This window comes from Cetorhinus maximus, chromosome 12, assembly GCF_964194155.1.
Source record: "Cetorhinus maximus chromosome 12, sCetMax3.hap1.1, whole genome shotgun sequence".
NCBI lineage: Eukaryota > Metazoa > Chordata > Chondrichthyes > Lamniformes > Cetorhinidae > Cetorhinus > Cetorhinus maximus.
The window spans coordinates 96,879,794-96,907,117 of record NC_135890.1 but is presented as its reverse complement, the minus strand read 5'-3'; the positions used below and the strand labels follow the sequence as shown (position 1 = coordinate 96,907,117).

General features: G+C 39.7%; 1 protein-coding gene across 1 annotated transcript in view; it reads right to left on the bottom strand.

The window, feature by feature from the left end:
• Positions 1-221: 221 nt before the first annotated feature.
• LOC144687724 (calcium/calmodulin-dependent protein kinase kinase 2-like) overlaps positions 222-27,324 on the bottom strand; it is a 121,332-nt gene continuing 94,229 nt past the window's right edge. The window contains exons 14-18 of the mRNA XM_078554169.1: positions 27,097-27,184; positions 24,548-24,676; positions 23,608-23,705; positions 8,647-8,697; positions 222-2,621 (exon numbers count right to left, since the gene is read on the bottom strand). Coding sequence (XP_078410295.1) covers positions 2,549-2,621; positions 8,647-8,697; positions 23,608-23,705; positions 24,548-24,676; positions 27,097-27,184 — 439 coding nt within the window. The 3' untranslated portion in view covers positions 222-2,548. The remainder of the gene's footprint in view (positions 2,622-8,646; positions 8,698-23,607; positions 23,706-24,547; positions 24,677-27,096; positions 27,185-27,324) is intronic.

Genomic DNA, 27,324 nt, shown 5'->3' with positions numbered 1-27,324 from the left:
GTTGAAGTCAGATACGAGTGCAGGGCTAGCATACAGGATTAAGACTACTGCTCATGTGGACTGGTAGGGCTGAATGGCCTATTTGTGTTGCAATTTCTACATAAATGAACACACTTTATAGAGGATTCACTGAAAGCCAATTGCCTATCCTTCAAAATTACAAATGACTGTGGAGGCTGTAAATCAGTTTTAAATTACTTGTACTAAATCAAACACACAGATGACCGTAATAAATGTTTTTATTGATGAAAACAGTACACAGTTTAATGCAGAATATAAACAAGTTTTACAACTGCCTTATAACTTCTAGAAATCCATTATTATAATCAATAAAATCTCAACATAAATTACTTATCAAGCATTCCTATAAACATCCATTTATTACATTATCCTGTAACCCATCACATAATCAAGCATTTTTCACAAATATATCACTTTACTATGCGACCTACAGTAAAAAGTTGACAAACTTTAACAGATGCAGTGCTTCCAGCTGCCAAAGTAATGGTTGTATTTCAAGACCTTAGATAATGTTTACATTTAATTTACTTATATTTTATCTATTCATAGAAAACAAAAGCTTTTGGTAATGAAATACTGGATGAAAGTTCACCATGAAACAGCTAGAGCAAATTTTAATGTTAGAGATATTTAGAGAGCATCTATTTTAAATATGCATGGACATAACTGATAATCAAGTATAATTACTATTTTCATCAGTACATAATAGATAATATTTGACCACTATAAAACTTAAGCATAAGAATCTGTTTTATTAAATGCACACATTATATTTGGCAATTTATTTGAGAAATATTGCAGCAATGTATCATAATTATAACTTGTAGTTGAGCACTGAAAATTGTCAACACCACAAAAGGATAAAAGGCCACTGTGTCCTTTGTTTTCAGTGTGAACACACATTTCATCAACAACTTGCAATAATACAGCGCCTCTGACATAGTTAAACGTTCCAAGGCGCTTCACAGGAGCATAATCATACACAAATTGACATTCAGCCAAAGATGATGTTAGGACAAATGACTAAAAGCTTGCTCAGAGAGGTAGGTTTTAAGGAGCATCTTAAAGTAGGTGAGGTTTTACCCAAACACGTTTTACACTGTTACATGACAATAATGGTTTTTCTACATTACAAATTTATATTTATCATTCTTAAACAGTGAGATAATTAACAGCGGGAAGTTTCTATATAAATGTAATACATAACTGCATTAAAATCACATGACCATGAACAGGGAAGCATAATTTTTTCCCTCTATATGCATTTACAAATAAAAACTTCTAACAACTATTTCCATTTAATTTCTTATTACTCTTTATTATGAAAGGATCTGTAGTCCCCTACAGTGCTTTCAGTAGAAATCACACATTGAGAAATTCACAACAAATGTAAAGCATCTGCCCTCTGCTAAAACATTCCATTGATTAATTGAAGCACATTGCATACCATAGAATTGGTACTCACTATCTGGAAAAAAATACACTAAGGAATTGTTGCACTTTTCTGCACTTGTAATTTTGCTTTCAAAGAACAGCTTTCATGAAAAATGGGACAGGTTTGGTTATCAAAGCCAATATGGGAGACTATACCCTTAAAAATGAGGTAATTTTTTTTTACAGAAAACCTTGCCGCCTATATATACTGCAATATTTAACCCTGAACGAAATAATGCTATGATAAATTCTTGTTACGCTGATTAATATGCATTATCAAACACACTCTTCATATGCAAAATATTTCAAAAATAAGTAATCCAGCTATCTAGGGGTCTAGCACTTCTACAAAGAAGGTATGATTGCTTATGGCAATTAGGAATAAGGATCAAAATATTAAAATGTCTTCACTACAATCACTACAGTACATTTTATGAAGTAAAATTAAGTTTAATGAACTACATGGCCCATATAAACTAGTCTATGAAATATTATGCAAACTAACCTATGTTAATAAGGTACATTATTTTTTGATATTGTAGTACTTTAGCCAAATTGATATTACCTGGTAAATACAGAATTAAAAAAGGTTAAACCCAGATCTGAACATTAAGCTAATATTGTAAACATTTTATAATATGCATCTTAATTGATATTATGGCATTAAAAATCACTTTTCAAATACCTACATTCTCCTCCATTTTAAGGAGAAATTCTGGGCCCCATAGCGCCTTTAAGAAACATGCACAATTACCTTAATTAAATGCACCACAGATACTTTAAAAAAGTAAATTATCTTGTATAAAGATTTAAAATGTTAAAACCAGACATCTATACCCACACATCACTATTTCCATGCCCTGCACCCAAATTACTTGTGTTCCAAGCAATGAAACATTTCAAAGCATTTTCATGCAAAACCACAAAAGACATTAAAACTTCTTGTGATTTGACTGCTGCTGGGAACTTATGCCTTAGAAATGCCCTTCTAATGCATTCAAGGCCTCTGACACATCTGCCATCCTCCAGCAGCTGACTCAATCTTATTGGGGCACCCGGAGAACATGCACAATGTCCTTTATTGCATGTAGCTTCATGACAGAACCTCATCCTCTCCAACTTCTGGCAGGTCAGGGCTCTTCAGACTATCTCCACTACCTTGTTTCCTGTTGAAAGAAAACATACATCAGATCCCAGCAGTAGCAAGAACATTGATAGGAAGCTCTTCAGTGTTTTATCACTATTTTGTACAATATTTCGTGAATTTTTGGTCGCAAGATGCGGAATACTAACTAATGTGGGAATGGAATATGTATTTCACATTTGTCACCCCATAATTTAAGCATTCCCAGCTCAGGTACAAAGCCAAATGTTACCTTAACCTCGAAGCATCATTCCTACTGAATATATGTGAGAGCAATTAGCAATTTGTGCAAAATTACCAGGTAGTCTTGAGATATGGAAGCTGGCTGATTACGCTTTAATCAACATGCCACAAGCACCAAAACATGCAACCTATGTAACTGGTTTAGCCTCACACAAAGTTTTATGCATTCATTGGATGTAGATATCTCCCATACACCATAGTTAACAACTACTTACATTTATGTAGTATCTTTGACCTAGCAAATGGTCCCAAGGCACTTTATGGGGGTGTTATCAGTTCAAATATAACACAGCCACATAAACAAATATTGTAACAGGTGACCAAAAGCTTAGTTAAAGAAGAAGGTTTCAAAGGAAAAGTGATTTCAAGAAAGAGAGATAAGAGTAAAGAGATTTAGGGAGGGAATTTCAGAGCTGAAGGCATAGGAACCGATCGTGGAGTGAAAGAAATCAGGAATCCAAAGAGGCCAAAATTAGGATTGCAGATATTTAGGAGGGTTGTAAGGCTGGATGAGGTTGCAGAGATAGTGAGGGATGAGGCCATGGATGGATTTGAACACAAGATTGAGGGTGTTAAAATTGAGATGTTGCTAGACCGGGAGTCAATGTAGATCAGCAAGTACAGAGGTAATGTGTGAATGAGACTTGGCATGAGTTAGGATACAGGCAGTAGAATTTTGGATACTCAGGTTTATGGAAGGTGGTCCAGGAGAGCATTGGAATAATTGAGTTGGACGTAACAAAGGCATGAAGGAGAGTTTCAACAGCAGATAGGCTGAAGGAGGGCCGAGACAGGTGATGTTTTGCAGTTTGAAGCAAGTGGTCTTAGTAATATTAATGATAATTGTTTTTGTGATAACAAAGTATCCTTGCAGACATTACAATATTTTAAAGTAAAAGGAGATTTTAACTGTTATGCAAAAACAAAAATATTTCTCTGTCACATAGTCTGATCCCTTTGCTGTTGTATTGCAAACTATACACAAGTACCAAGCATGTGGAAACATCATGGTTATTACAAGTACATTCTGGAAACACCCCACTGTAGGGCCATAACCATTTGTAGTCTGGTCCCCATACAATGATCCATGATGATACTTTCCTCATAAAAACAGAGTAAATAAAGCAAAATATACCAGTAAAACAAAATGAGCCCTTTTTCAATCAAATCACTAATTCATTTTGTCTTTATTAAAAACGAAAACTTTATTGTATTTCGCTAAATTATCCACTTTATTTTTGACAAATTCCAAACCATTTAGTTCTTCCCTTTGAATGACTTGTTTCCTTTAACAGTTTAGGTAACACAGAAATAGAGGATACAACACGCTAAAAGGCTATTCCACCCAATTAGTCCATTTCAAATATTTATTCTCTGTGAGCGCAAATAATTTTAATCATATTTAATGACCTTGTTCCCATACATCTTCAACTCTTATTTCCTCTGTTCACCTAAGCAGTCTAATCTTGAATGTTATCATAGATTTTGCCTCAACCACTAACCCTAGAAGTGAATTCCACAACCTCATAGCTGTGTAAAGTACCTTCTTTCCCATGTCAACTGTTCTAGAGATCTCAATTTTGCACTGCATATTCATAAAAAGGGTTTGGGATGAGAGATTTAAGGAGACTTGATTACAAGTATCAGCTTCATGTAAACACTAAGTGTCACCAATTTTGTTCATAAATTCATTACTTTTAAATCAATGTTGCTCTTTTATTGGGCAAGGGTATACAAGAAAACTACATGCTGGATATGGTTATAATATTAACGTAGACTATTATCCAGAATGTACTGAATGGAAGAAAAACATCCATATTCCTAGGTGAAATGTTACAAGCTCACTTGCTTTGGTTCTGGTCACTCAACAGAAGACTGATTAATAAAGTTATAAGCTAAACTTCTTTCCCTTTGTACAATTGCTATACGCTCTCTTTCATAATAAGTGATACAAAGTCGCCTTAGATGACAAAGAAATTCATGTTTTGTAGACATTATGCATTTGTTATGCAGAAATTGTATTTAATTATATTTCATGCAGTGTTTGAATTTGCCAGTAACTCTGAATGCTGAAAGACAGATTTGTAAGGAGCTAATTTTAAGGGTTGCTGACTGAAGTATAAACATTATACAGAGATTATGAGATAACAACACAAAGCAAAATGTGACATTAACGAATTTTGGAAACCAACGTTTAACTTCTGCAACATATTTAAAGAACCCAGAAAATCAAACACTACAGATATTTTTTTCCACAGTGAGGGAAAATATTTTGGACATTCAACTGAGCAATGTTGCTTCTCTACTGTTTTTCCTTATGTTCTGTAATTCTCTATTGCACTTAGCATTCTCCTTAATGGTAACGTGGGCAACACTTTTGCTAACTGGAAATCTAGATGTACTGGTGTTGGTATTATCACAAAACAGTGATATTTGCATCTATTTTTTTTGTGATTGCTTGTCAGAACAGTTCTCTGTTGTCTATTATCACTAAACCTCTTTGCTTTCTCTTTTAGTTTAGTATATGATTTTTCCTGTGTGCATTATTTCTATACACTTCATATGAACTGGCATTTAGAAATGGAAGAAGAGCATTGAAATACAGAATAGAAGTAACCAGATGGGAGTCTCGCTTTAATGTTCTAAAAATCAAACAATATGATGATGTAGTGCACTGGTGCTCCAATCTGCTGTGCCTGAAGTGGAGGAACATAGTTTTCATCCAGTGAGCCCTCAGTGTCAGTTGGGTTAAAGGGAACTCAAGTGGAATCTTAGTTCTTTTGTTATTAAAAACGAAAGGGGAAAATTGGCAGTTGAATCACATCAGCCTACTCTTGCACCCCATAACCAGCAATGTTGAAAAAGGCTGGAAACAAACTCCAAAATTATACACGTATACACACAAAATGGACTACTGTTAAAAGTACATTTTTGGTCACTAAGAACCATGTGAAGCACAGACATAAAAATAACAGACGTTTGTTATTTGACATAATATTTATCATTACCTGTCACAAAGTATATTATTCAAATACTAATTACGGAACTTACCAATGACTTGTGGAGTTGATTTGAATATAAATTTGCAAGAATAAAATGAAACCAACCAAATAAAGGACAGAAAATAATCCACATTGAAATAAGAGAGAAAATAAAAACCAATAACGATCAGATAGAACAAATAACCCAGGCTTCTCTGCACATAGCCAAAATCCGGAATTTGTTCTGGGAACACTGCTAGACAACAAATACATATTAAAGCTTCCATGTGGGTTACAATATCATTAGTGAATTTGGTTATCGACAGATTTGATTTAAAATGACAATTAAGATACCCCTTTATAACAAGTGATTACTGGCAAAATACAAACTAGTTCATGCAAGCAATAAGCACCATGCTACCAGTAGTGTAAAGACTGGATGGGCCATTTGTATGGAATTTCTCAAAGTTTAAAGCATGCTTTAGTAAGCACCATGCAGGCAAAGACCACAGTATATTATTCATCCCTAGAAATTGTCATCATAATTAATGTGTGATCCATTCAAATAAGAGGACAAATAATATTTTCATGTTGACATAATTAGAAACTTCATACTCCAAGCAAAATAGTTAGGGGCTGGGGCCGGGGTGGGGGGGGCGGGGTAGGATGTGTGTTAACGTCCTTTTGGGCTAAAATAATGTTCAATAAAATCACCAACTAGCCATTCAGTGTGGCTACCTGTGACACTGTTTCAACCATACTAAACTAATTTTAGTAGAACAAACCTTGCAGGTAAATGTACTTCAGGTCTATATTTACTTAACAAACATCTACCACTGTTCAGTAATGAAGAAAGTAAAGCACACACACACACACCGATGAAAAACAATCATACACTGTTTTTCGTCTACCATTTTACCTACAAAGGCATCAAAATGTTAAAGTGCACATGTATACAGGGTGCAAATATGAATATTGAAATAACATGCCCAATAACAGTGTCTATTATTCAATTTTTAATGAACTAATCAAGAAAGCATTTTTGCTACTTGGATTCCCAATTTGCCAGGTGTGGTTAGTGAGTAACATTTTGGACATCACTTACCGAGGAATGTAGGGAACTGAGTTGGGAGGCAGCAGGGGACCAGGGACTTGGCTGATAGAAGATTGGAAAGTGAAGACTTGTATACCTGGGTCAGACAAAAAGCTGGCAACTGCACTCAGGGGGGATAATTTTCCCCCTGCTGGGGGGGGGGGGGTTGTGCACCCCTGATCAGGTCTGTGTTGCCATTTTACGTGGGCAGGCCAATTAAGGCCCACCCAGCGTGATGTGCGCCTGGAAGTGCTGAGCGCTCTCTGTGTGGGCGGGGGGTTCCCTGAGTTGGGGCCTGTACTCGTTTGCACATGTGCACAAAAGAGTGCAGAAATCTCTCTAAGGCACACAGGTGCCTCAAGGAGATTAGTTTAATTTTCAAAAATTTAAATAAAAATATTTTAAGACATGACCCCTAATGTGACAGTGTCACATGAGCTGGGACATGTCACTGAATTTTTATAAAAATTTTTATTCAATTTATAAACACTTCATGAAACCTCATCCCACCCATGGATGAGGTTCCATGAAAAATGTGAAGGCCGCCTGGGCTCTTTGCCTGCCCGCCAACCTTAAGGTTGGATGGCAGCTCAGTTCATGAGTTTAATTAGTTTTTAAATGGCCTTAATAGGCCTTTGACAGTTCGGTTGTGCATCCGCCGAACTGAAAATCTAAATGATGCGTGGTGACGTCGGGACGCACGGAATTCAGAGGCAGGTTGGGACAAGCAGAGAGGTGGTTACTGCATTCAATGACAGGTTCAGCCAAGTAAGAAACTGACTGCTGCACCTTGGATTGAATTGGTCCAGGCTACTTCCTTATGGTCAGGACAGACAGGGAGCTAGTCGGTAGATTTGGGATCAAGTGGGCAATTAGGAATGGGCAATAAATTCTGACCTTGCAAGCGATGTTCACGTCCCATGAATGAATTAAAAGAAAAAGGCCAAAGTCAGAATACTATGGATGGGCCTTAACTAGAGGGAGCCTAAAGAACTAGAATACTTGGGGTGGACCTAAGTGGGAAGGAAGGAGAGCCAGGCTCAGTGAGAGTAGAGGGCTTGCAGATTGGATAAAATGTTAAATTAACCTTGTGGAGCATTTTTGTGGCTAAAAATGGACTGAATTGTTTTGTTCAATAACCTGATTGGAACCATGGACTAATCAGTAATAATAGAACTGTAACATTTGTGGGCCATTTGCAATCTATGAGTGTTGATAATACGGGCTTTGAGACCAGACAATTCAGTTTAGTTTCACGTCTATTTCTTATTTACTGATTTGTCCCGTTTGGATCATGTTGGCCTGGAAGCTTTCAATGGCCTGTTATTAGTACTGTTATCTTGCTGGTGAATAAATCCTGAATCAGAACAGCAGGACCTGTTTGTGCCAATAGTTTGACACTTATGTACAAATTAATGCGAACACTGATTTAAATTATGTGTGGGGTCAGGTGTGTGCCACTTGACCAGACCTAATCTAGATATTCATAACAGACACTAATTTTTTAATATAAGAGTAGGTATGTGTGTGGTAGGTAAACATGTCTCCTATATCAGATGATTAGACTTTTACATGACCATAGAAGAATCTTAGGGGGACAAAAAAAGTTGGGATTTTTGAATGCATATCCTTTAATGACTTGGATCACACATTAATTGCAATGCGTTTTCAGCCATAAAGTTATTAGTTGCACGGGATAACTTACAGGCTTATACACTCAAGTGTTTTACCTTTGGCTACTATGTGAGTAGCAGTATTTCACATTTCCTGACTTGTTTCTTCTGGAAATTAGGGGAAAGTTGACACAAGAATGAACAAGTGTTTGACAATAGATCCCTCAGTTCAGTGATGAATTTTTAACTACATTTTACACACTTCTCTGAAAGTGGCATTTGTGTTAATAATTACAGATATTATACTTTAGGCAACAGTTTTAGTTAGATCAACATAAGTTCTAGAATAGACAAGCTTCGGAAACAATAGGTCTTTATCTGAGGACGCCTGATCACCTGAAAAAGGAGACCAGAGGTTTGAAAAGCCCACAAAATAATATGGTGTTGCTTTATGAAGCCTGAATCCCACATTACCCTAGTGAATTTGCACAGAATATTATTGCAAAAATAATGCAACAAATATATCTTATTAAAATATATAAACAATGCTGAGAAGTTAGGGGATTAAAATGCTGACAAAAATTACAGTTTAATGATGATTTGATTGTACCTCAGAAACTAAAACTAAAGTCTAATCAAATATTATTGAATCCCAATTAATTTTAATTATTAAACTCTTGTTCTGAATCTGATACCAATTCTAGAAAAGATACCAATGAAGTTGCACTAGCAGAAAATTTGGATTAGGTTGAATGTAGTGAAGGACGATAAGTCGGTGCAGACTCGATGGGCCGAAGGGCCTCTTCTGCACTCTGCGATTTTAACCTTGGTGATTGCAGCTTCAAATTTTATTCAATACATTTTCCAGCACATGTCACAAAATGTGGTACACTTGTCTCGCTCAGCTTAATATTTTTAAAAATAGGAAATGCTATCTTAATTACTATTGTCCCTGTTAACAGAAAATTAACAAACTTGTGCTGTGAGACTACAGAGGGCGCTGGTGAGAAGTGACTGAAGCATTCTAGGAGAAGTCACCGCAGCCACCGCGACTTAGGAGGGAATCGAGAAGGACTCTTGCACTCAACAGGAGGAAGAGCATCCAACAGAGGGCGCTGGTGAGAAGTGACTGAAGCATTCTGGGAGAAGTCACCACAGCCACTGCGACTCAGGAGGGAATTGAGGAGAAGGACTCTTGCACTCAACAGGAGGAAGAGCATCCAACAGAGGGCGCTGGTGAGAAGTGACTGAATCATTCTGGGAGAAGTCACCGCAGCCACCGCGACTCAGGAGGGAATTGAGGAGGACCCACTGTCAAAGAACGGAATAGCCCCGAACATTACATTGCTGTAGTGTTTCCATCCCTCTCTCCTCCTCAAACCTAAAAAGAGAGAGGAAGAGGTGGTGCCTTCAGGAGTGCACTAGACCTGTGAGGGACACTCTTCTGAAAGTGGATTTTAAAGAAAAAGCAGCTGATTGGTGAGTAAATCCTGGGAGCAGACTCGGAGGGTGGAGCACCGGAGCGGTGAGTATAAATCTAGCTTACGTAGGGGATTCGCGGCCTTGTCTCCACGGAGCAGACTCGGAGGGAGGAGCACCGGAGCGGTGACCTCGGGACACAGAGTAACTGAAGCCAAAACTGAAAAAGTGACATCACAGGAAAGCTGTGACCTGATTGGTTGGTAGGAAATCTGCACCAAATTTGAAAAAAAAAACACTGCAAAGCTAATTAATAAATTAATTATCTAAGTCAAGATGGCTGGGCAGGTGATGTGCTGTAGCTGTATGATGTGGGAGCTGGCAGATCCCATTGTGAGCCACAGTGACCACATCTGCAGCAAGTGTTGGTTGCTGGAGGAACTCTGGCTCAGAATTGATGAGCTGGAGTCCAAGCTCCGGACCCTGCAGCACATCCGGGAGGGGGAGAGTTACCTGGATGCTTTGTTTCAGGAGGCGGTCACACCCGGTAGATTAAGTACCTCAAGTTTGGTCAATGGTCAGGGTCAGCAGGGTGTGATTGCAAGTGAGGCAGGTAGAGGGATCCTGTGTTCAGGAACAGAGGAGCTTCAGCTCTTGACCTTGTCCAACAGGTACGAGGTACTTGCTCCCTGTGTGAATGAGGAACCGGGCTGTAGGGAGGATGAGCCAGCTGACCACGGCACCATGGCACAGGAGGCCATTCAAGAGGGGGGAGCAAAAAGACAAGTGGTAGTTGTAGGGGATTCTATAATTAGGGAAATTGATAGCATCCTTTGTAAGCAGGATCGAGAGTCCCGCATGGTATGTTGCCTGCCCGGTGCCAGGGTGAGGGACATCTCTGATCGGCTTGAAAGGATATTGGAGAGGGAGGGGGAGGATCCAGTTGTTGTGGTCCACGTTGGGACAAATAACATAGGTAAGACTAGGAAAGAGGGCCTGTTTGGGGTTTATCAGGAACTAGGAACTAAATTAAAGAACAGGTCCTCAAGGGTTATAATCTCCGAATTACTACCCGAGTCACGTGCAAATTGGCATAGGGACGCGAGAATAAGGGAAGTAAACACGTGGCTAAAGGAGTGGTGCGGGAAAGAGGGGTTCTATTTCGTGGGGCACTTGGATCAGTATTGGAACAGGAGGGATCTGTACCGTTGGGATGGTCTCCACCTGAACCGATCTGGGACCAATGTTTTAGCGAAAAGGGTAAATAGTGTGGTCAACAGGACTTTAAACTAGAAAGTTGGGGGGGGAGGGAAGGGTAAAACTCCAAGAAGTATGACTAATGGGAAACAAAGCAGCAGGTTAACGTGTGGGGGGTGGATTCAACTTCATGGAAAATTATGAAAAAACTGAAAAGGAGAGCCCAGGAGAGGCTATTAAAGTCTCCAGAACACAAAATAGGACAGTGTGTTTGGAAAGGGCAAGGAATCTAACTTCAAGCACATCAGATAAAGGGACAACAATGAGAAAGGGGATGGGAAATACAGGACTGAAGGTGTTGTATCTGAATGCACGCAGTATACGAAATAAGGTAAATGAGCTTGTGGCGCAGATTGAAATTGGCAGGTATGATGTGGTGGGCATCACGGAGACACGGCTGCAAGGGGATCAGGAGTGAGAGCTAAATATCCAAGGATATACATCCTATCGAAAAGATAGGCAGGTTGGCAGGGGGGGTGGGGTTGCTTTGTTAGTAAGAAATGAAGTTAAATCGATAGCAAGAAATGACGTAGGGTCAGATGATGTAGAATCTGTGTGGGTAGAGTTGAGGAACCGCAAAGGTAAAAAAACCATAATGGGAGTTATGTACAGGCCTCTGAACCGTAGTCAGGATGTGGGGCACAAGATACACCAGGAGATAGAAAAGGCGTGTAAGAAAGGCAAGGTTACAGTGATCATGGGGGATTTCAAAATGCAGGTAGACTGGGAAAATCAGGTTGGTAGTGGATCTCAAGAAAAGGAATTTGTGGAATGTCTACGAGATGGCTTTTTGGAGCAGCTTGAGGTGGAGCCCACTAGGGAACAGGCAATTCTAGATTTAGTGATGTGTAATGAGGCAGATTTGATAAGGGAGCTTAAAGTGAAGGAACCCTTAGGATGAAGTGACCGTAATATGATAGAATTTACCCTGCAATTTGAGAGGAAAAAGCTGGAATCAGATGTAACAGTATTACAGTTGAATAAAGGCAACTACAGAGGAATAAGGGAGGAGCTGGCCAGAATTGACTGGGAGATGAGCCTAGCAGGAAAGACAGTGGAACAACAATGGCAGGAGTTTCTGTGAGTAATTTGGGAGACACAGCAAAAATTCATCCCTAGAAGAAGCAGCATACTAAAGGGAGGACGAGGCAACCATGGTTGACAAGGGAAGTCAGGGACAGCATAAAAGCTAAAGAGAAAGCATACAATGCGGTGAAGAGCAGTGGGAAACCAGGGGATTGGGAAGCCTACAAAGACCAACAGAGAACAACTAAAAAAGAAATGAAGAGGGAGAAGATTAAATATGAGGGTAAACTAGCCAGTAATATAAAAGAAGATTGCAAGAGTTTTTTAGATATATAAAGGGTAAGAGAGAGGCAAAAGTGGACATTGGGCCGCTGGAAAATGACGCTGGAGAAGTAGTAGGGGGGAACAAAGAAATGGCGGAGGAACTGAATAGGTACTTTGCGTCAGTCTTCACTGTGTAAAACACGAGTAACATCCCCAAAGTTCAGGAGAGTCAGGGGGCAGAGGTGAGTATGGTGGCCATTACCAAGGAGAAGGTGCTAGGAAAACTGAAAGGTCTGAAGGTGGATAAATCACCTAGACCAGATGGATTACACCCCAGAGTTCTGAAGGAGATAGCTGAAGAGATAGTGGAGGCGTTAGTGGTGATCTTTCAGGAATCACTCAAGTCAGGGAGGGTCCCAGAGGACTGGAAAATCGCTAATGTAACCCCCCTGTTTAAGAAGGGAATGAGGCAAAAGACGGAAAATTACAGACCGATTAGCCTGACCTTGGTCGTTGGTAAAATTTTAGAGTCCATTATTAAGGATGAGATTTCAGAATACTTGGAAGTGTATGGCAAAATAGGGCAAAGTCAGCATGGTTTCATCATGCCTGACAAATCTGTTAGAATTCTTTGAGGAAGTAACGAGTAGGTTAGACAAAGGAGAGCCAATGGATGTTATCTACTTGGACTTCCAGAAGGCCTTTGACAAGGTGCCGCACAGGAGGCTGCTCAGTAAGACAAGAGCCCATGGTGTTAGAGGCAAGGTACTGGCATGGATAGAAGATTGGCTGTCTGGCAGGAGGCAGAGAGTGGGGATAAGGGGGTCCTTCTCAGGATGTCGGCCAGTAACTAGTGGAGTTCCGCAGGGGTCAGTGTTGGGACCACAACTTTTCAATTTATACATTAATGATCTAGATGAAGGAACTGAGGGCATTCTGGCTAAGTTTGCAGATGATACAAAGATAGGTGGAGGGACAGGTAGTATTGAGGAGGCGGGGAGGCTGCAGAAGGATTTGGACAGGTTAGGAGAATGGGCAAAGAAGTGACAGATGGAATACAACGTGGGGAAGTGTGAGGTCATGCACTTTGGTAGGAAGAATAGAGGCATAGACTATTTTCTAAATGGGGAGAGAATTCAGAAATCTGGAGTGCAAAGGGACTTGGGAGTCCTAGTCCAGGATTCTCTTAAGGTTAACTTGCAGGTTGAGTCGGTAGTTAGGAAAGTAAATGCAATGTTGGCATTTATTTCGAGAGGACTAGAATATAAAAGCAAGGATGTGCTGCTGAGGCTTTATAAGGCTCTGGTCAGACCACATTTAGAATATTGTGAGCAATTTTGGGCCCCGTATCTCAGGAAGGATGTGCTGGCCCTGGAGAGGGTCCAGAGGAGGTTCATGAGAACGATCCCAGGAATGAAAGGCTTAACATATGAGGAATGTTTGAGGACTCAGTCTATACTCGATGGAGTTTAGAAGGATGAGGGGGGATCTGATTGAAACTTACATAATACTGAAAGGACTGGATAGAGTGGACGTGGGGAAGATGTTTCCATTAGTAAGAGAGACTAGGACCCGAGGGCACAGCCTCAGAGTAAAGGGAAGACCTTTTAGGACAGAGATGAGGAGAAACTTCTTTAGCCAGAGAGTGGTGAATCTATGGAATTCATTGCCACAGAGGGCTGTGGAGGCCAGGTCATTGAGTGTATTTAAGACCGAGATAGATAGGTTCTTGATTGGTAAGGGGATCAAAGGTTACGGGGAGAAGGCGGGAGAACGGGGTTGAGAAACTTATCAGCCATGATTGAATGGCGGAGCAGACTCGATGGGCCGAATGGCCTAATTTCTGCTCCTAGGTCTTATGGTCTATGTGATCTGAGGTTTGGGCAATCATTATGGGGGCGTCAATGGACATTGTGGAGGTACCAGTAGATTGAAAACAGGCTAATGTGATACCAATGTTCAAAATGGGTGTCAATCCATGTAAAATGTGATCAATTATCAGGAGTAAACATAAGGATTATCTGTATAATAACCCAGTCAACAGATGTTAAGATGCATTCAGAAGGGGAAGATATTGCCCAACCATTTCCTGCAAAAAAAAGTGTAAACTATTACAAATAGGAAGGAAAAGTGGATGACACACATCCCTTTTGGGGCAAGGATAGGTTGCCACTGAAACCAAGCACTTTACTAATGTTTAGTGAGAGTCGGTATAATGTGGTGGGGGAGATAGAGAAGAGTAACAGCTGCAGGAATTTGGAGTTGAGACCAGCTGAGTTTGTGCTGTGGATATGAGCTTTGCTTGCAGTGTTGTGGTGTAGTAATTCTGATGTAGATTTGATTTAAGCTGAGTTATTTCGAATTTGAATCCATTCAGCATTCTTACATAATAAAAAGTTCCAGCAGAGATATAACTCGGTCGTGCAAATCTCAAAATCTTACATAGCAGATGAACTGTTTAGCGAGTATTGAATTCACTGATTGAGAATTTGGTGAACCAAGTATTTCTTATTGTAATGCTCAGCAGAAATTTGTATTTGGCAACAAGCAGTATTGTGTTCATGGAATGAATATAGAAATTCTGAATTGGCTCAATTTATAAATCTATTTCAAGCAATTCATTTCAAATTCAAACCCATGTGTCAACATTAGTGTATCGCTCGTATTTTCTCCAGAGAAGCCACCTAGTCTAATCCCACCCTTGTTCACTTTTTTCATCCTTTGGTATTCCACTTGTTCAAGGAATGACAGATTCTGCTTTAACAGTTTGTAGCATCCAATGTTATAACCACCACCTCATTATGAAAACCAAATTTATCTCAATGGAGAGCGCAGAGGTCGGGAACTTCAACTCCTGATGGACCCTGGACCTTCTGCACATGCGAAGATCTAAATTTTCATGTTTTGTGGGCCCAGCGCGCTTGCGCAAGAAGGAAAATGGTGTGAAAACCTGGGTCAGGTGACTGGGTGAGGAGCACCACTGCCGCTAAGTGTCTCAGGCAGGGGACAGGGAGAGGTCCCAAAAGGAAGTCCCAGGAAAGGGAGAGAGACAGGGGACAAAAACAGGTCCCAGTTAAGGAGAAAGAGGAGCAGAGAAGCAGGCTCCAAACAAGAAAATGACTGTGGGGAGCAGACTTGAAGTGAAAAAGGCAGCCAAATGTTGGTGACTCCATGCTGTGAGCCGTACCATACGGAGCTGTAGCATTCTGCTCGGTACAGCCAAAGATCTTAAGTTCTGCCTGTAATTTGATGCTCGACTGTAGACTTGGGAATCCAGGGGAACAGATTCTCGGGAGATCAGATTGAAGCCCTACGAGGTAGGCCATCACTGATTGACTTTTGGAGAGAATTCCAAGGCAAGATCTTTGAAGGTAAAGATTGGAAACCCTTGTGCGAGAGACAGAGTTTCAGCACGGCTGACTCAGTATTAACAACATTTGGGTGGGCTGTTGAGAAATCCTGTTTTGGTCGCATTTGGCATTTATTGCGCAGTATGGTGTGTTTGACCACAGTTTTCCTGTTAATTCACATGTACCTAATTATTATCCCTGAATGTCAGAGTAAATTGTTTTATCTTTCTGACCTTGTATAGTAAAGTCCATTTTTGTTTGTTCAAAACCATGGAATCTTGTAGCTTTATTCTAATTAGCAAGTGTCTTGAGTTTCAAACTTTGTCAACTTTAAACAAAATGTTATTGGTCCCTAACCGGATCTTACCAATAACTTGGCAGTCTGGCCAAGGATTATAACAATCTCAACAGATTTTTTCTGACTTCCCCATTAATTCTTTTAATGATCTGCTTAAACTTGTGCTTTCTCAGCAACAACAAAAAAATTGCATATGAGCTTTCGAACTCTTAAGATTTTTTCAGACCAGCCCTTAATCTACCCAACTCAAAGGAAAAACAAACAAAATCTTTTATCAATTTAAGATGATCTTCATGCTTGTGTATGCTCTACCTCTAGACACAAAAATAAGTTTTATGCCATCCCTCTTTACTCTCTTATTTACTTATGCTGTCCCCTTTGACCTGCATACCCTTTTGCACATTTACTCCATTTAAAATTGTACCATTTACAAGTTTAAACTAACTTGATGGGGGACAGGAGCCAGGATATAGCATTAGAAAGGATGCAGAAAGAATTGAGAGACAGGTAGCACTGAAGTAAGAAATAGAAAAGTGATAGGTGGGGTCACACTAGGAGGAAATACAGTAAGATCTAATTCAGGTTTACAGTTCACATATGGAAATGTACCAAGCATGATAAATAAGGAGCTGTAGATGTCGCTGGATACAAGGTGTTCAGGAAAGGTAGAGAAGGAGAGGAGGATGGTTGGAAGTATTGATTAAGTAGAATGTTACAGTATTTGAGAGAGACAGGACATTCTGGTGCATTCAAGGACAAAGTTGAGAAACAATCTTGGTGTCATTACACTGCTTGATATATTCTATATGCCACCAACCAGTGAGAAAGATATAGAGGAGCAAATCTGGAGGAAAATTTGAACAGTGCAAGAACTATAACGTGGGTGCAGTCAGTGGGATGGTGGTGCAAGTCGAGGGGGCGATGGTCAGTCGGGGTGGGGATCAGTCAGCTGGTCAGTGGTGCGGTGGGTTTGGGTGGTCAGTAGTGGGGGCTAGGGTGGGAAAAAATTGGTTGGTGGAGGGGAATTTGGTTGATTGGCGGGTCGGGTGGTCAATGGCAGGGGGTCAATCAGAGGGAGGTTGGGTGGTCTGTTGGGATGGTTGTAGTCAGGATTGGGGGTGTGTCGTCGGTGTTCCTGTGTGCGCCAGGAAGTAGGGGTACCCCATGGTGTGTATGGGAAGGTCAGCACAATAGTCAGCCAGAAGTGGTTTTAATTCTATCTTTTGCTGTGTAATTATTCTGGTAAGACAGTCAGAACCGTCTGAAGTTTGTGATTTAAATCACATTTTCAGATGGTTCCCAATGGAGGGCAAATGCCCACATGAAGTTTGAACTTCCCAGGCAATTGCTGTGCAATCGTTACCTCGGAACTTTTGCTTTTGTTGGCTACTTAAAGTTGACAATTCACTGGGACTGGTGGGATGCATCTGAGAATTCCAGGGGAAGGGTGGTAATTGCAGAGATACCGGGATACTGCCAGAGGACAGGAGAATTGCAAATGTTACAGTCCTTGTTCAAAAAATGATTAGCTCAGCAACAATTTAAACAGTTTAAACTCAGTGGTGGTAAAGTACAAAAGATAATCTGGGACAAAGTTAACAGTCACTTGGACAAATGTGATTAATTAAGGAAAGTAAGAACAGATTTGTTAAAGAGAATTTGTGCTTAACTAACTTGATTTTTTTAATGAGGTAAGAGAGGGTTAATGAGGGTAATGCAGTTGATGTTGTGTATATGGACTTCCAAAAGGCATTTGATAAAGTGCCATATAGACTTGCGAGCAAAATTGAGGCCCAAGGAATAAAAGGGACAGCGGCGACCTGAATATAAAGTTGGCTGAGTGACACGTTAGCAGAGTAGTGGTAAATGGTTGTTTTTCAGACTGCAAGAAGGTATACAGTGGTGTTCCCCAGGGATCAGTATTAGGACCACTGCTTTACTTGATATATATTAATAACTTAAACTTGGGTGCACAAAGCATAATTAAAAAATTTGCAGATGACACAAAACATGGAAGTATTTTAAACTGTGAGGTGATTCACTATGGTGGAGGAATCGAGAACCAGAGGACACAGATTTAATGACTGGCAAAAGAGCCAATGCTGACATGAGGGAAGTTCTTTTATGCAGAGTCATTAGGATCTGGCATGCCTGAGGTGCTGGTGGAGGTGGATTCAACAGTGGCCTTCAAAAGCAAATTAGGTAAGCTCCTGAAGATGAAAAAATGCAGGGTTATGGGAAAAGGACAGAGCATGGGACTAGCTGAATTGCTCTTGCAGAAAGCTGGCGTGAACTTGACGGTCCGAATGGCCTCTATGTGCTGTAACCATTGTAATTCTCCTTCAGTCTTTAACGATCTGTTATAGTTTACTAACCCCTGCACCCCCACCCCTAATTTAGTGTCACCCGCAAATGGAATTCACATGTCCAAAAATACTTACATATATATCAAGCAACAGAAACCCAGAAGAGACCAATATGTAACGCCACTCACTACCACCTTTCCATTCCAAGGAATTTCCTTTTACCCACACCCCTTTATTTCTGTCATCCAACCATCTCTCTATCTACTGACATTTAACTTTAATTCCAATTGCCATTAACATCATCAAAAGTATTTTTGTGGTGAATTATCTAATAGTCGGAGTACTGCGTCACAGGTGCCAGGCATCCTCGGACATCTTGCCCAAGTAGCTAGCTAATCTGTATATGAGAGTATTGACAGAGTTGACAGACATAACACTGTGGAGGACATCAAGAATACACTGCACTGGGACCCCACTTGTTGTTGAGTGGGCTTATAACTGTAAGGAACTAGACTACTCAAAGATATTTCACATAAACCCCTTACAGCTGGCAAATGCAAGGGTCATGCATCCTATCAGTAAGTTGGATGTAATGCCATTTCCCAGAGATGAAAGGTTCAGGTCTTAAACAATGTAATACTTAATCCCTTTCTAAGCATCTTCCTCTGCTGTGCATCATTCTATGACTAAAAGGGCAATGATGTAATGTTTCCAAGTCCTCAAATTCATGCTGATTCTCTCAGTTTGTTGTTCTCTTATCCTCTGACAACATGCTCAAAGCCAGAAACTGCTTACAGAACAAAAGCATGAATCTGTAATCCATTGGATTGGAGCAATATTTCTAATCTTAAACATCTCCAAATAAAACAACCAAAATGTTATTTACCTTTCAGAAATAGATTGAGTTCTTTAACTTAAAAACAAAGTGGCTGAATTTCCAAAAATTATCAACTGAAAGGGGAAAAATCAACTGTAACTATTTAAGGGGCAACTACCATATATACTAAGGTTTACACCATAGCATTTATGGTGTAAAAGTCAAGTTAAGTGTACCTCACTGCATTATGCCAGCTTCTTTGTGTTGCAGACAAAAGCTGATAATGTCGGAAATGTCATCTATTTCTTCTAGATTTAAAACTAATACAATTAGCAAAATACTTTTCAACAGTAATGCCCTGAAAATTGTACACCACCACCATACACAGTCCCACTACAATAAGGCCTTTAACAGAAAAGCACTTCTTTTGGAATCAGTCAAACAAAAAAAACAAGCCGACCTGAGTTTTTCCAGCATTTTCTGTTTTTGTTTCAGATTTCCAGCAGCCGCAGTATTTTGTTTTTATTTTAAAAAATAGTAGTTGTTGTTGAATATTTATGTTCAAACACTAGTTCTGCTGCAGGGGCTTCAGATGAAGTGCACGGTGCACTCGAAAGCCTACCAAAAAACCTGGGCACAAAGTCGAGAAGCATGGAGCACCAAATAGGCACAGGCCTCACTGCTGCCTTTATAGCTCTGGGTACCACTGTTCAAAGACACCTCCAGTATGTCAGCAATTGGTTTAACAACAGATAACCAGGTTTTCTGAGATGCTGTCTTAGGAGTGGCAGCCAGTTCATTTAACAGGAACCTGCTGTGCACTCTGACAGCTTTAATGTTCCCATCCCTCCCACTTCACCAGTTCTTTTGTTATTGCCCATCAGCTAGCCAGCCCAAAGTGCAGTAGCCCAGATTGAAATGCTGCAGTTTGCGTCCAGGCTGTCTAGGCACAGAGCTTGCTCCAGGTTTTCCTCCTTCTGTAGTCATCTCAATTGGAGATCAGCAGTCTTTCACCTTCCATGCTATAGCCACAGAGGAAACACCACGTAGGAGCACTAGGAAAGATAAAAGCACACTGAAGAGAGTCATCAAAGGAATGTACAAGGGTGATTAGTTTCATCTTGTATGCATCTTGTGTTGAGTGAATTGATAAATTTAGGTTTTTTGATTTGCATTTGGTGCTGACCTTTACTTCTGCAGCAGACTAAGGGAGGAACCAAAATGTATTGTCAGAAATAGGTTAACGTGATGGTCAATGGAAAGGTAAAGAATGTCTGACTGTTGGTGAATGGGGAGGTGTTGTTGAGATTACTAGTAAACGACAATCTCATCATGTAGAGCTCTGGTAAAAGGGGCCCATCTACATTGCAGCTGCCCCTGGTTCTTCCTCCACTTCTTTCTTCTCGTCAGATTCTTGCTTGATAAATGGTGGCGAAGGCTGCTCCCTCAATGGCCAGGTTGTGCGTTATGCAGAATACTACCACAAATCTCGATACCCACTCAGCCGAGTACTGAGGACTGCAAGGCTCCTCCAAAGCAATACAGGCAGTGAAGCGTTGTATGAGGACGCTGATGGTGTGCTCCATAATGTTGCTTTTGGCAGTATGATTCTCATTGCAGGCTGGTAGGCCACATGTGCCTGCATTCCAACTGGAGTAATCAGCCGTCATTAGTTAGATAACTTTTGTCAAACAGTAACTGGCCTTTGACTTGCTGTGATGGATCAAATACAGGTGGCACAGAGGACTGCTGCAGAATGGAGGAATCGTGACTAATGCCAGGATACTGGGTTTCATCCGCATGACATGTTGCCTGTGGTCTCACACAAGCTACACATTGAGGGAGTGGAATCCCTTTCTGTGGATGAATATGGCTGAGTTCACATAAAAAGCACACAAAGTGCATGCTGTCAATGGCATCCTGCACATCATGAGGAGGCAATGCAAATCCCTGTCTTTACTCCTGCTTCTCTACGGCAAGAGGGAATGAGATGAATGTGTTTCTTATTGTGCAAAGAGTCTCAGTGACTTTCTTTATACTGCAGTGCAAATTGCAGGACATCTTGAGGAGAAGCCAGAGAAATAACAATTAAGAGCCCCAATCACCTTGACAGCCACAGGTAAGGCTGCCCTTGCCCTTCTTTGAGGCTGTAGCAGTTAACAGATTCCAATCTTGACCTTCTTCAGATTACAAAACCATCTCATGCATTGGTTGTCACTGAAGCTGAGTTAAAAGAATTGCATCCTGAAGACTCTTTGTGGATTTAGCCTCTCTTCATTCTCTCAGTCATGTTCAATTCTGAGAGGAACCCCTGCCAGGCTACCCAGGTTTGGAAGCAGTATTTATGATACAGGAAATACCGCAAGACCAGCCAGACCACTATCTGCACAGTGCTTGATCAAACTTTAGCTAAGGTTGGAAAACTTCCAAAAATGCATATCTCTGCACCTGCAGCAAGAAATAATCCAACAGCTAACCTGTAAATACTTAATGATTAGTGTTGGTGAGGGATCCTTCAAGCCATTTAACATCATATTCTGCTATGTGAAGTTAAGACACAGCGTTGGTTGAAGTGTGGAGTTGCAAAATGGCAATGGCGGCTTCAAATCAGCACAGTTTGATAGCATGATCTCTCTGTTGTTCATGCTGCCAGCTGTTAAGTGTATGCATACAAAACCCTTAAACAAGATGCTGTCCCTTGCATGCACATCTTAGACCCCTTCTGAGTCTTAGTTTATTGTGGAGCAATGAAAAAAACAGGCACTACATGTCCCAATTTATGTCCCAACTAATGAGAGCTTGTGTCAGGCAACTGTAATTTCTTGTCTGAGATATCAGGCTATGACATCTTCTATGTGCAGAACAACAGCTGGGCTGCACAATGCTGTAAGGTTTAGGGTCATTGTGTTTAAGAAGGCCTCAGAATGCTGAGATTATGTTACACTCCAATTGTTGCTTTATATCCTGTTTGCAGGATTGGTTATTTGTTCACTTGCTTATCATTTGATCAGTGCTGCAGAGTTTATCATTGTTCACCATGACAAGTGATTAAAGATCATGGTGCTTTTTATGTTATATGACAAAAGGGTTTAAGAATTCATAATAAAAATATTCTGCTGTGTCACATCTTCCAACTGCAGGACCAACGATAAAGAAATGTTGTTACCACATTGAAAAGATTTACATAAATTTTAAGAATTATTAGCTTTGGTCCACTGCATTTAAACAAAACATGCCACCAAGCAGTAAGTACAAGCTTTTCCATAATTCCACTTAAGGTGTAAGTGTCCCTTGTTGCACTAGCGAACAGTCCAAAAATATATTTTTCAGTCACAAGTGTTCCTGTAGGAGCATGCTGTCAAACATAATACTCAGTTCATCCCAACCATTAACAAGATCTGGAAAGACAGAACCAAAACAATATCTTTTCTCAAAATAATCTCATCAAATTAGTAATAAGAACAGAACTGATGAAAGATCATCGGTCTGAAATATTAGCTCTGTTTCTCTTTTCACAAATGCTTCAGACCCAAATATATCTGTTTTTATGCCAGATTTCCAGCATCTGCAGTGTTTTGCTTTTGTTTCCCATCAAATTAGTTCTGTGTTTAGAATTTCATTATTTTCAAAGTTATGAATTCTACCAAAAATGTTTCTATTTTGCAATCTGTTAACCAACCACATAGATGTGAAGCCACTGTACTTTATATTTGACATGCTTAGAATTGCATTTTAGAGCACCATATGGTAAAACAACTTAAGCAAACCTGAAACAGTAAAGTTTGAAGAACAATTATGGAACACCCCCTTGTTTCATCTAACTTGCCACACAAGATTTGACTAATTGAAAAGCTTCATTTGGTTTGGTAATATATGTAAGTCTACAGGGTCTCTTGTAAACACAGCATATATTATCAAGTGTATATTGTTAGGAATTGCTGAATGAATTTTCATATCAAAAGAAGGCTGAATGATCATCTAGATTTACAATTTCTGCCTCTCAGAAGTACAATTTACCAGCCAAGAGCAATTAGGAAAGGATGATAAATGCTGGCCTTGTCAGTGAGGCCCACATCCTGTGAAAAATAAAAACAACACTGCACCTTTATTTAAAACAAAAGCTTGCTTCCTTTAAAGTATTGAAGTTTTTTCATACATCAAAATTTTAAAAAACAATTCTGTTAAAGGAAATTAAACAAGATTTTAAATTGTCACCATAATACTGTAAAATGTGTACCTTAAAAGCACCTTAATGTTTCTGAGACGTGCAAAGCTTAGGAAAATGGCACTTAATTTTAATCAATATTAAAACACCACAAAAAAATACAGATATCTACTTACACAAGGTTTCCTGATGCAGACAAAGATCGTTCCTCTCGCCTACTTCCCTCAAAAGGATTCCCAAAGGAACGTTTTCGAAGCATTGTTTTAACAAGAATCTGGCAAAAAAAGCATCAATTTTGCAATATTTTCATAAAAGTTGCATTTGAAGACAAATAAATGAAAATATTCCTCTATACAATTCAGCCAATCCTATTACACAAGAGTCAATCTAATTACACAGTGATGTTTGCAGTACTGTTCACCAATTGTAATAATCGTGTGGATAAAGTTACCACAAAAAACACTGTTTTGATTCAATATAATGTGGAGAATTGGTGATCCACCTATTTAGTAAAAAATATCATATAATTGTGAAAATTATTAAGTCCTGTTTGAACCATTTACTGAATGTATGCAAGATGGAAAGAGACATGCTACATCATTAAACTACAGAAATAAGAGTAACAGATTTTTAAATTTCTTCAATGAAACATGCTATTATAAGTGAACAAAGAGGGCAGGAGGAATAATTTTCTTCTGTGCATGTAATATTGACATGAATTAACCAGCGTCCCTAGGGATTTTGGGAATGCTTGCACAGTTTTATTTGGTCTTTGTTTGGAATTGAGGCTGATTTAGAAATAGATTATTTACTGAGCAAAGCCTTGTGAGTGGCAATGAATCTGAAAGCTACTTCCTGACACTTTCCATACTCTGCATTAGCGACATACACTGGAGTGAAGAGTCCCTCCTGGCTCACTCCAGCACTTACTCTGCTGCATAATGGGCACCAGAGACTCAAGGGAACAACAAGTGAACATAAGATCTGATATACTAGTAATATATGGTTGGCCCTCGACAATTATATAGTATACTGACTCCTTGAGAATGGACAATATTCTTTGGACATGTAATGACTTATTTTCAGTGGTCTATTAAAATTAATATAGTCTCTTACCACTGTTGCCAGGCTTGGAATATGTTTGACCGAGTTCTCAACCTCTTCTTCAGTAACCTCAACAAGTACACAATTCTCATCCTCTGTAGGAAGTGCTTCAGCACCATGCCTTGTCACCCACGAATGTATCTAAAAGTTAAAAGAAACGGCCATGAAATAAGTTCCTTCAGCATAAGTTGAAATATTTACAATACTACATTTTAATAACTACAAAACATAAGTAATAAATGGCTACTTTGCTATCCGTGCAAATATATTGCACTGTAACCTCTCCAATCCAGAATGCTTGAGACCAAGTCATTTCTGGGTTTTGGAATTTTCTGGATTATAGATTACATTACTAACCACAAGCATGTGAACCGAAAAACACCACAGATATAAATATTTACCTGAAACATAAAATGGTGATAAAATATTTTAAAGCTGTAAGGAGGAGTTAAATTATCTTTACTGAGCCCATGCCTTCTTAATTTGTTGCAGCTCCTGAGCAGTCAAGTGGTGAGGACGTGGGTTGCTCAAGCTTGCTCAAAAGATTTCTGGATAACTACTGCTTTTAAGCAATAGATTTCTGGACCGGAGAGGTTACAATGTATACGGAAACAGGAACAGTTCAGCTCTTTGCAACTGTATAAATAATCTTTCATTTTGCCAATTTCCTGTGAAACAATGGGGTAATTTTAACCCCCAAAGTTAAAACTTAAACAATGTAAATCCCAACTCCAAATCGCCTCAAACCCTTACCCTTCTGGTTTTAAAGGAAGCGGAATGGCGGGTAACAGCTTTTAAGAAGGCTGTGCGTCTCCATTTTTACAAGGTTTTTGCTTTTAACTAATGTTGCTTAGGTTTCCTGGGCCTTGGGAAACTCAGCCAGTAAAAAGAGGTGAGAAGGGCTGTATCCATAAAGTAACTACCTTGACAAAACAACGGTAGACCAGGAAAAATAGGAATGTTTTCCTGACCTAACAAGCTTACCTGATTCACTTGCCATTTCATTGACCACCACCACCCCACCATGATTGCCAGCACTCTCATGCTTGCTTCCCCCAACCGCCATGTGATCCCCCAACCACCAGGAAACTACTCTTGACCACCATGAGAAATCCTCTCCTCACCCCCAACCCAATGTCTCTCTGCTTCCTAACCTGCTCTTTATTTAGGTGATCCCTTGTGTGGCCTAGCAGACAGTTAATAAGCACAATCTTACAAATATCAGGGCCAAGTCAGCAATAACCTGTAAGAACACAAGTGCTTATTATCAAAATCATGACAATCAATCAGTTATGCAAGGATAGGGACTAAATTCTTGCCTAATCTATATTTCAGAAAATGTGCTTGCTTAAATTTTACTCAACTGACCATACTCAATTTACAAAGAAGAAAACTGCTTGTATTAGGAGCAAGGCCTTCAATTTTTATCTTGCAGTTTCATTAATCTTTGGTCACTGGGCCAAATGAATCAGCCAGTTTGTTTTGGGGAGGTACTTAGTAGAAGTGAGGTGTTTCCCAATGGCAGCAAAACTGAGAAGCAAGTTAACACTCAAGACAGTGCCTGGCAAGAAGGTCCATGATAGAATATGTTTGAGGGAGAAGCAGTAAAATAACCAAATGGTTTAGCTTTCTAAATTCCTCACAGTCCTGAAATTGTCAAGCTAAAATGTTGGCATTTGTTAAATAAGTTGATTTTTAGAAACAATTTATATGCACCAAGAAATGGGTATTTTTTCCTTTTTTTATGGGATGTGGGCAGCATTGGCAAGGCCAGCATTTGTTGCTTATCCCTAATTGCCCCTTGAACTGAATGGCTTGCTCAGTCACTTCAGAAGGCAGTTAAGGGTCAACCACATTGCTGTGGGTCTGGAGTCACATGTAGGTAGGCCAGACCAGGAAAGGATGACAGATTTCCTTCCCTAAAGGACATTAGTGAACCAGATGGGTTTTTACAATAATTGACGATAGTTGTCATGGTCACCATCACTGAGACTAGCTTTACATTCCAGATATATGAATTGAATTTCAATTCCACCATCTGCCATGGTGAGATTTGAACCCACGTCCCCAGAGCATTAGTTTGGGTCTCTGGATTACTAGTCCCAATGACATTACCACTACGCCACTGTCTCCCATGTTCCATGTGTTTACAACATAAACACTAAAAACATATCCTCAATTGAAATTATAAAATGATAATCTTGCCTTTTCCCCCCATGTAATGTACTTCCACCTTCCTCCACCAACACCCCACCCTCCGTATTTCCACCTTCCTCCACCATGCCCCCTATCACCGCTGCCAATACTACCTCCACTGTGTTTAACCTCTTCCTCTCTTGAATGTTGTGGATTTGTGCTAGGATATAGTTCCATTGCATTTATTATTTGAATATGATGTTTTGGTACATTGAATAAGGACTAAACATCTTACAGGTCAGAGACACAAGGAAGCTAACAGATTTGGTGACTTCTTTCACCTTACATTTAATATAATACAATTGTTGTGTGTATGTAAGTTACAAAAATGGAATGATTGCAGGAGCAACATCTCATTGTCTTACCTTGATCAGTGAAACTGTAATTCTGGTTTCCGGGTTTTTATCTAACATTTTAAAAATGAGATCCTTCAGCTCTTCAGAGAGGTCTGGCCTAGCTCGCAAAATTAATAACAGGCATTTAAATATATTCAGCTAAAAGGTAGCAATGTTTCCCACATTAAATTATCCCATTCCCTCATCCCACAAAGAGTCTGTAAAGCAGAAATGTTGAATGAGAGTAAAAAGTCTGAT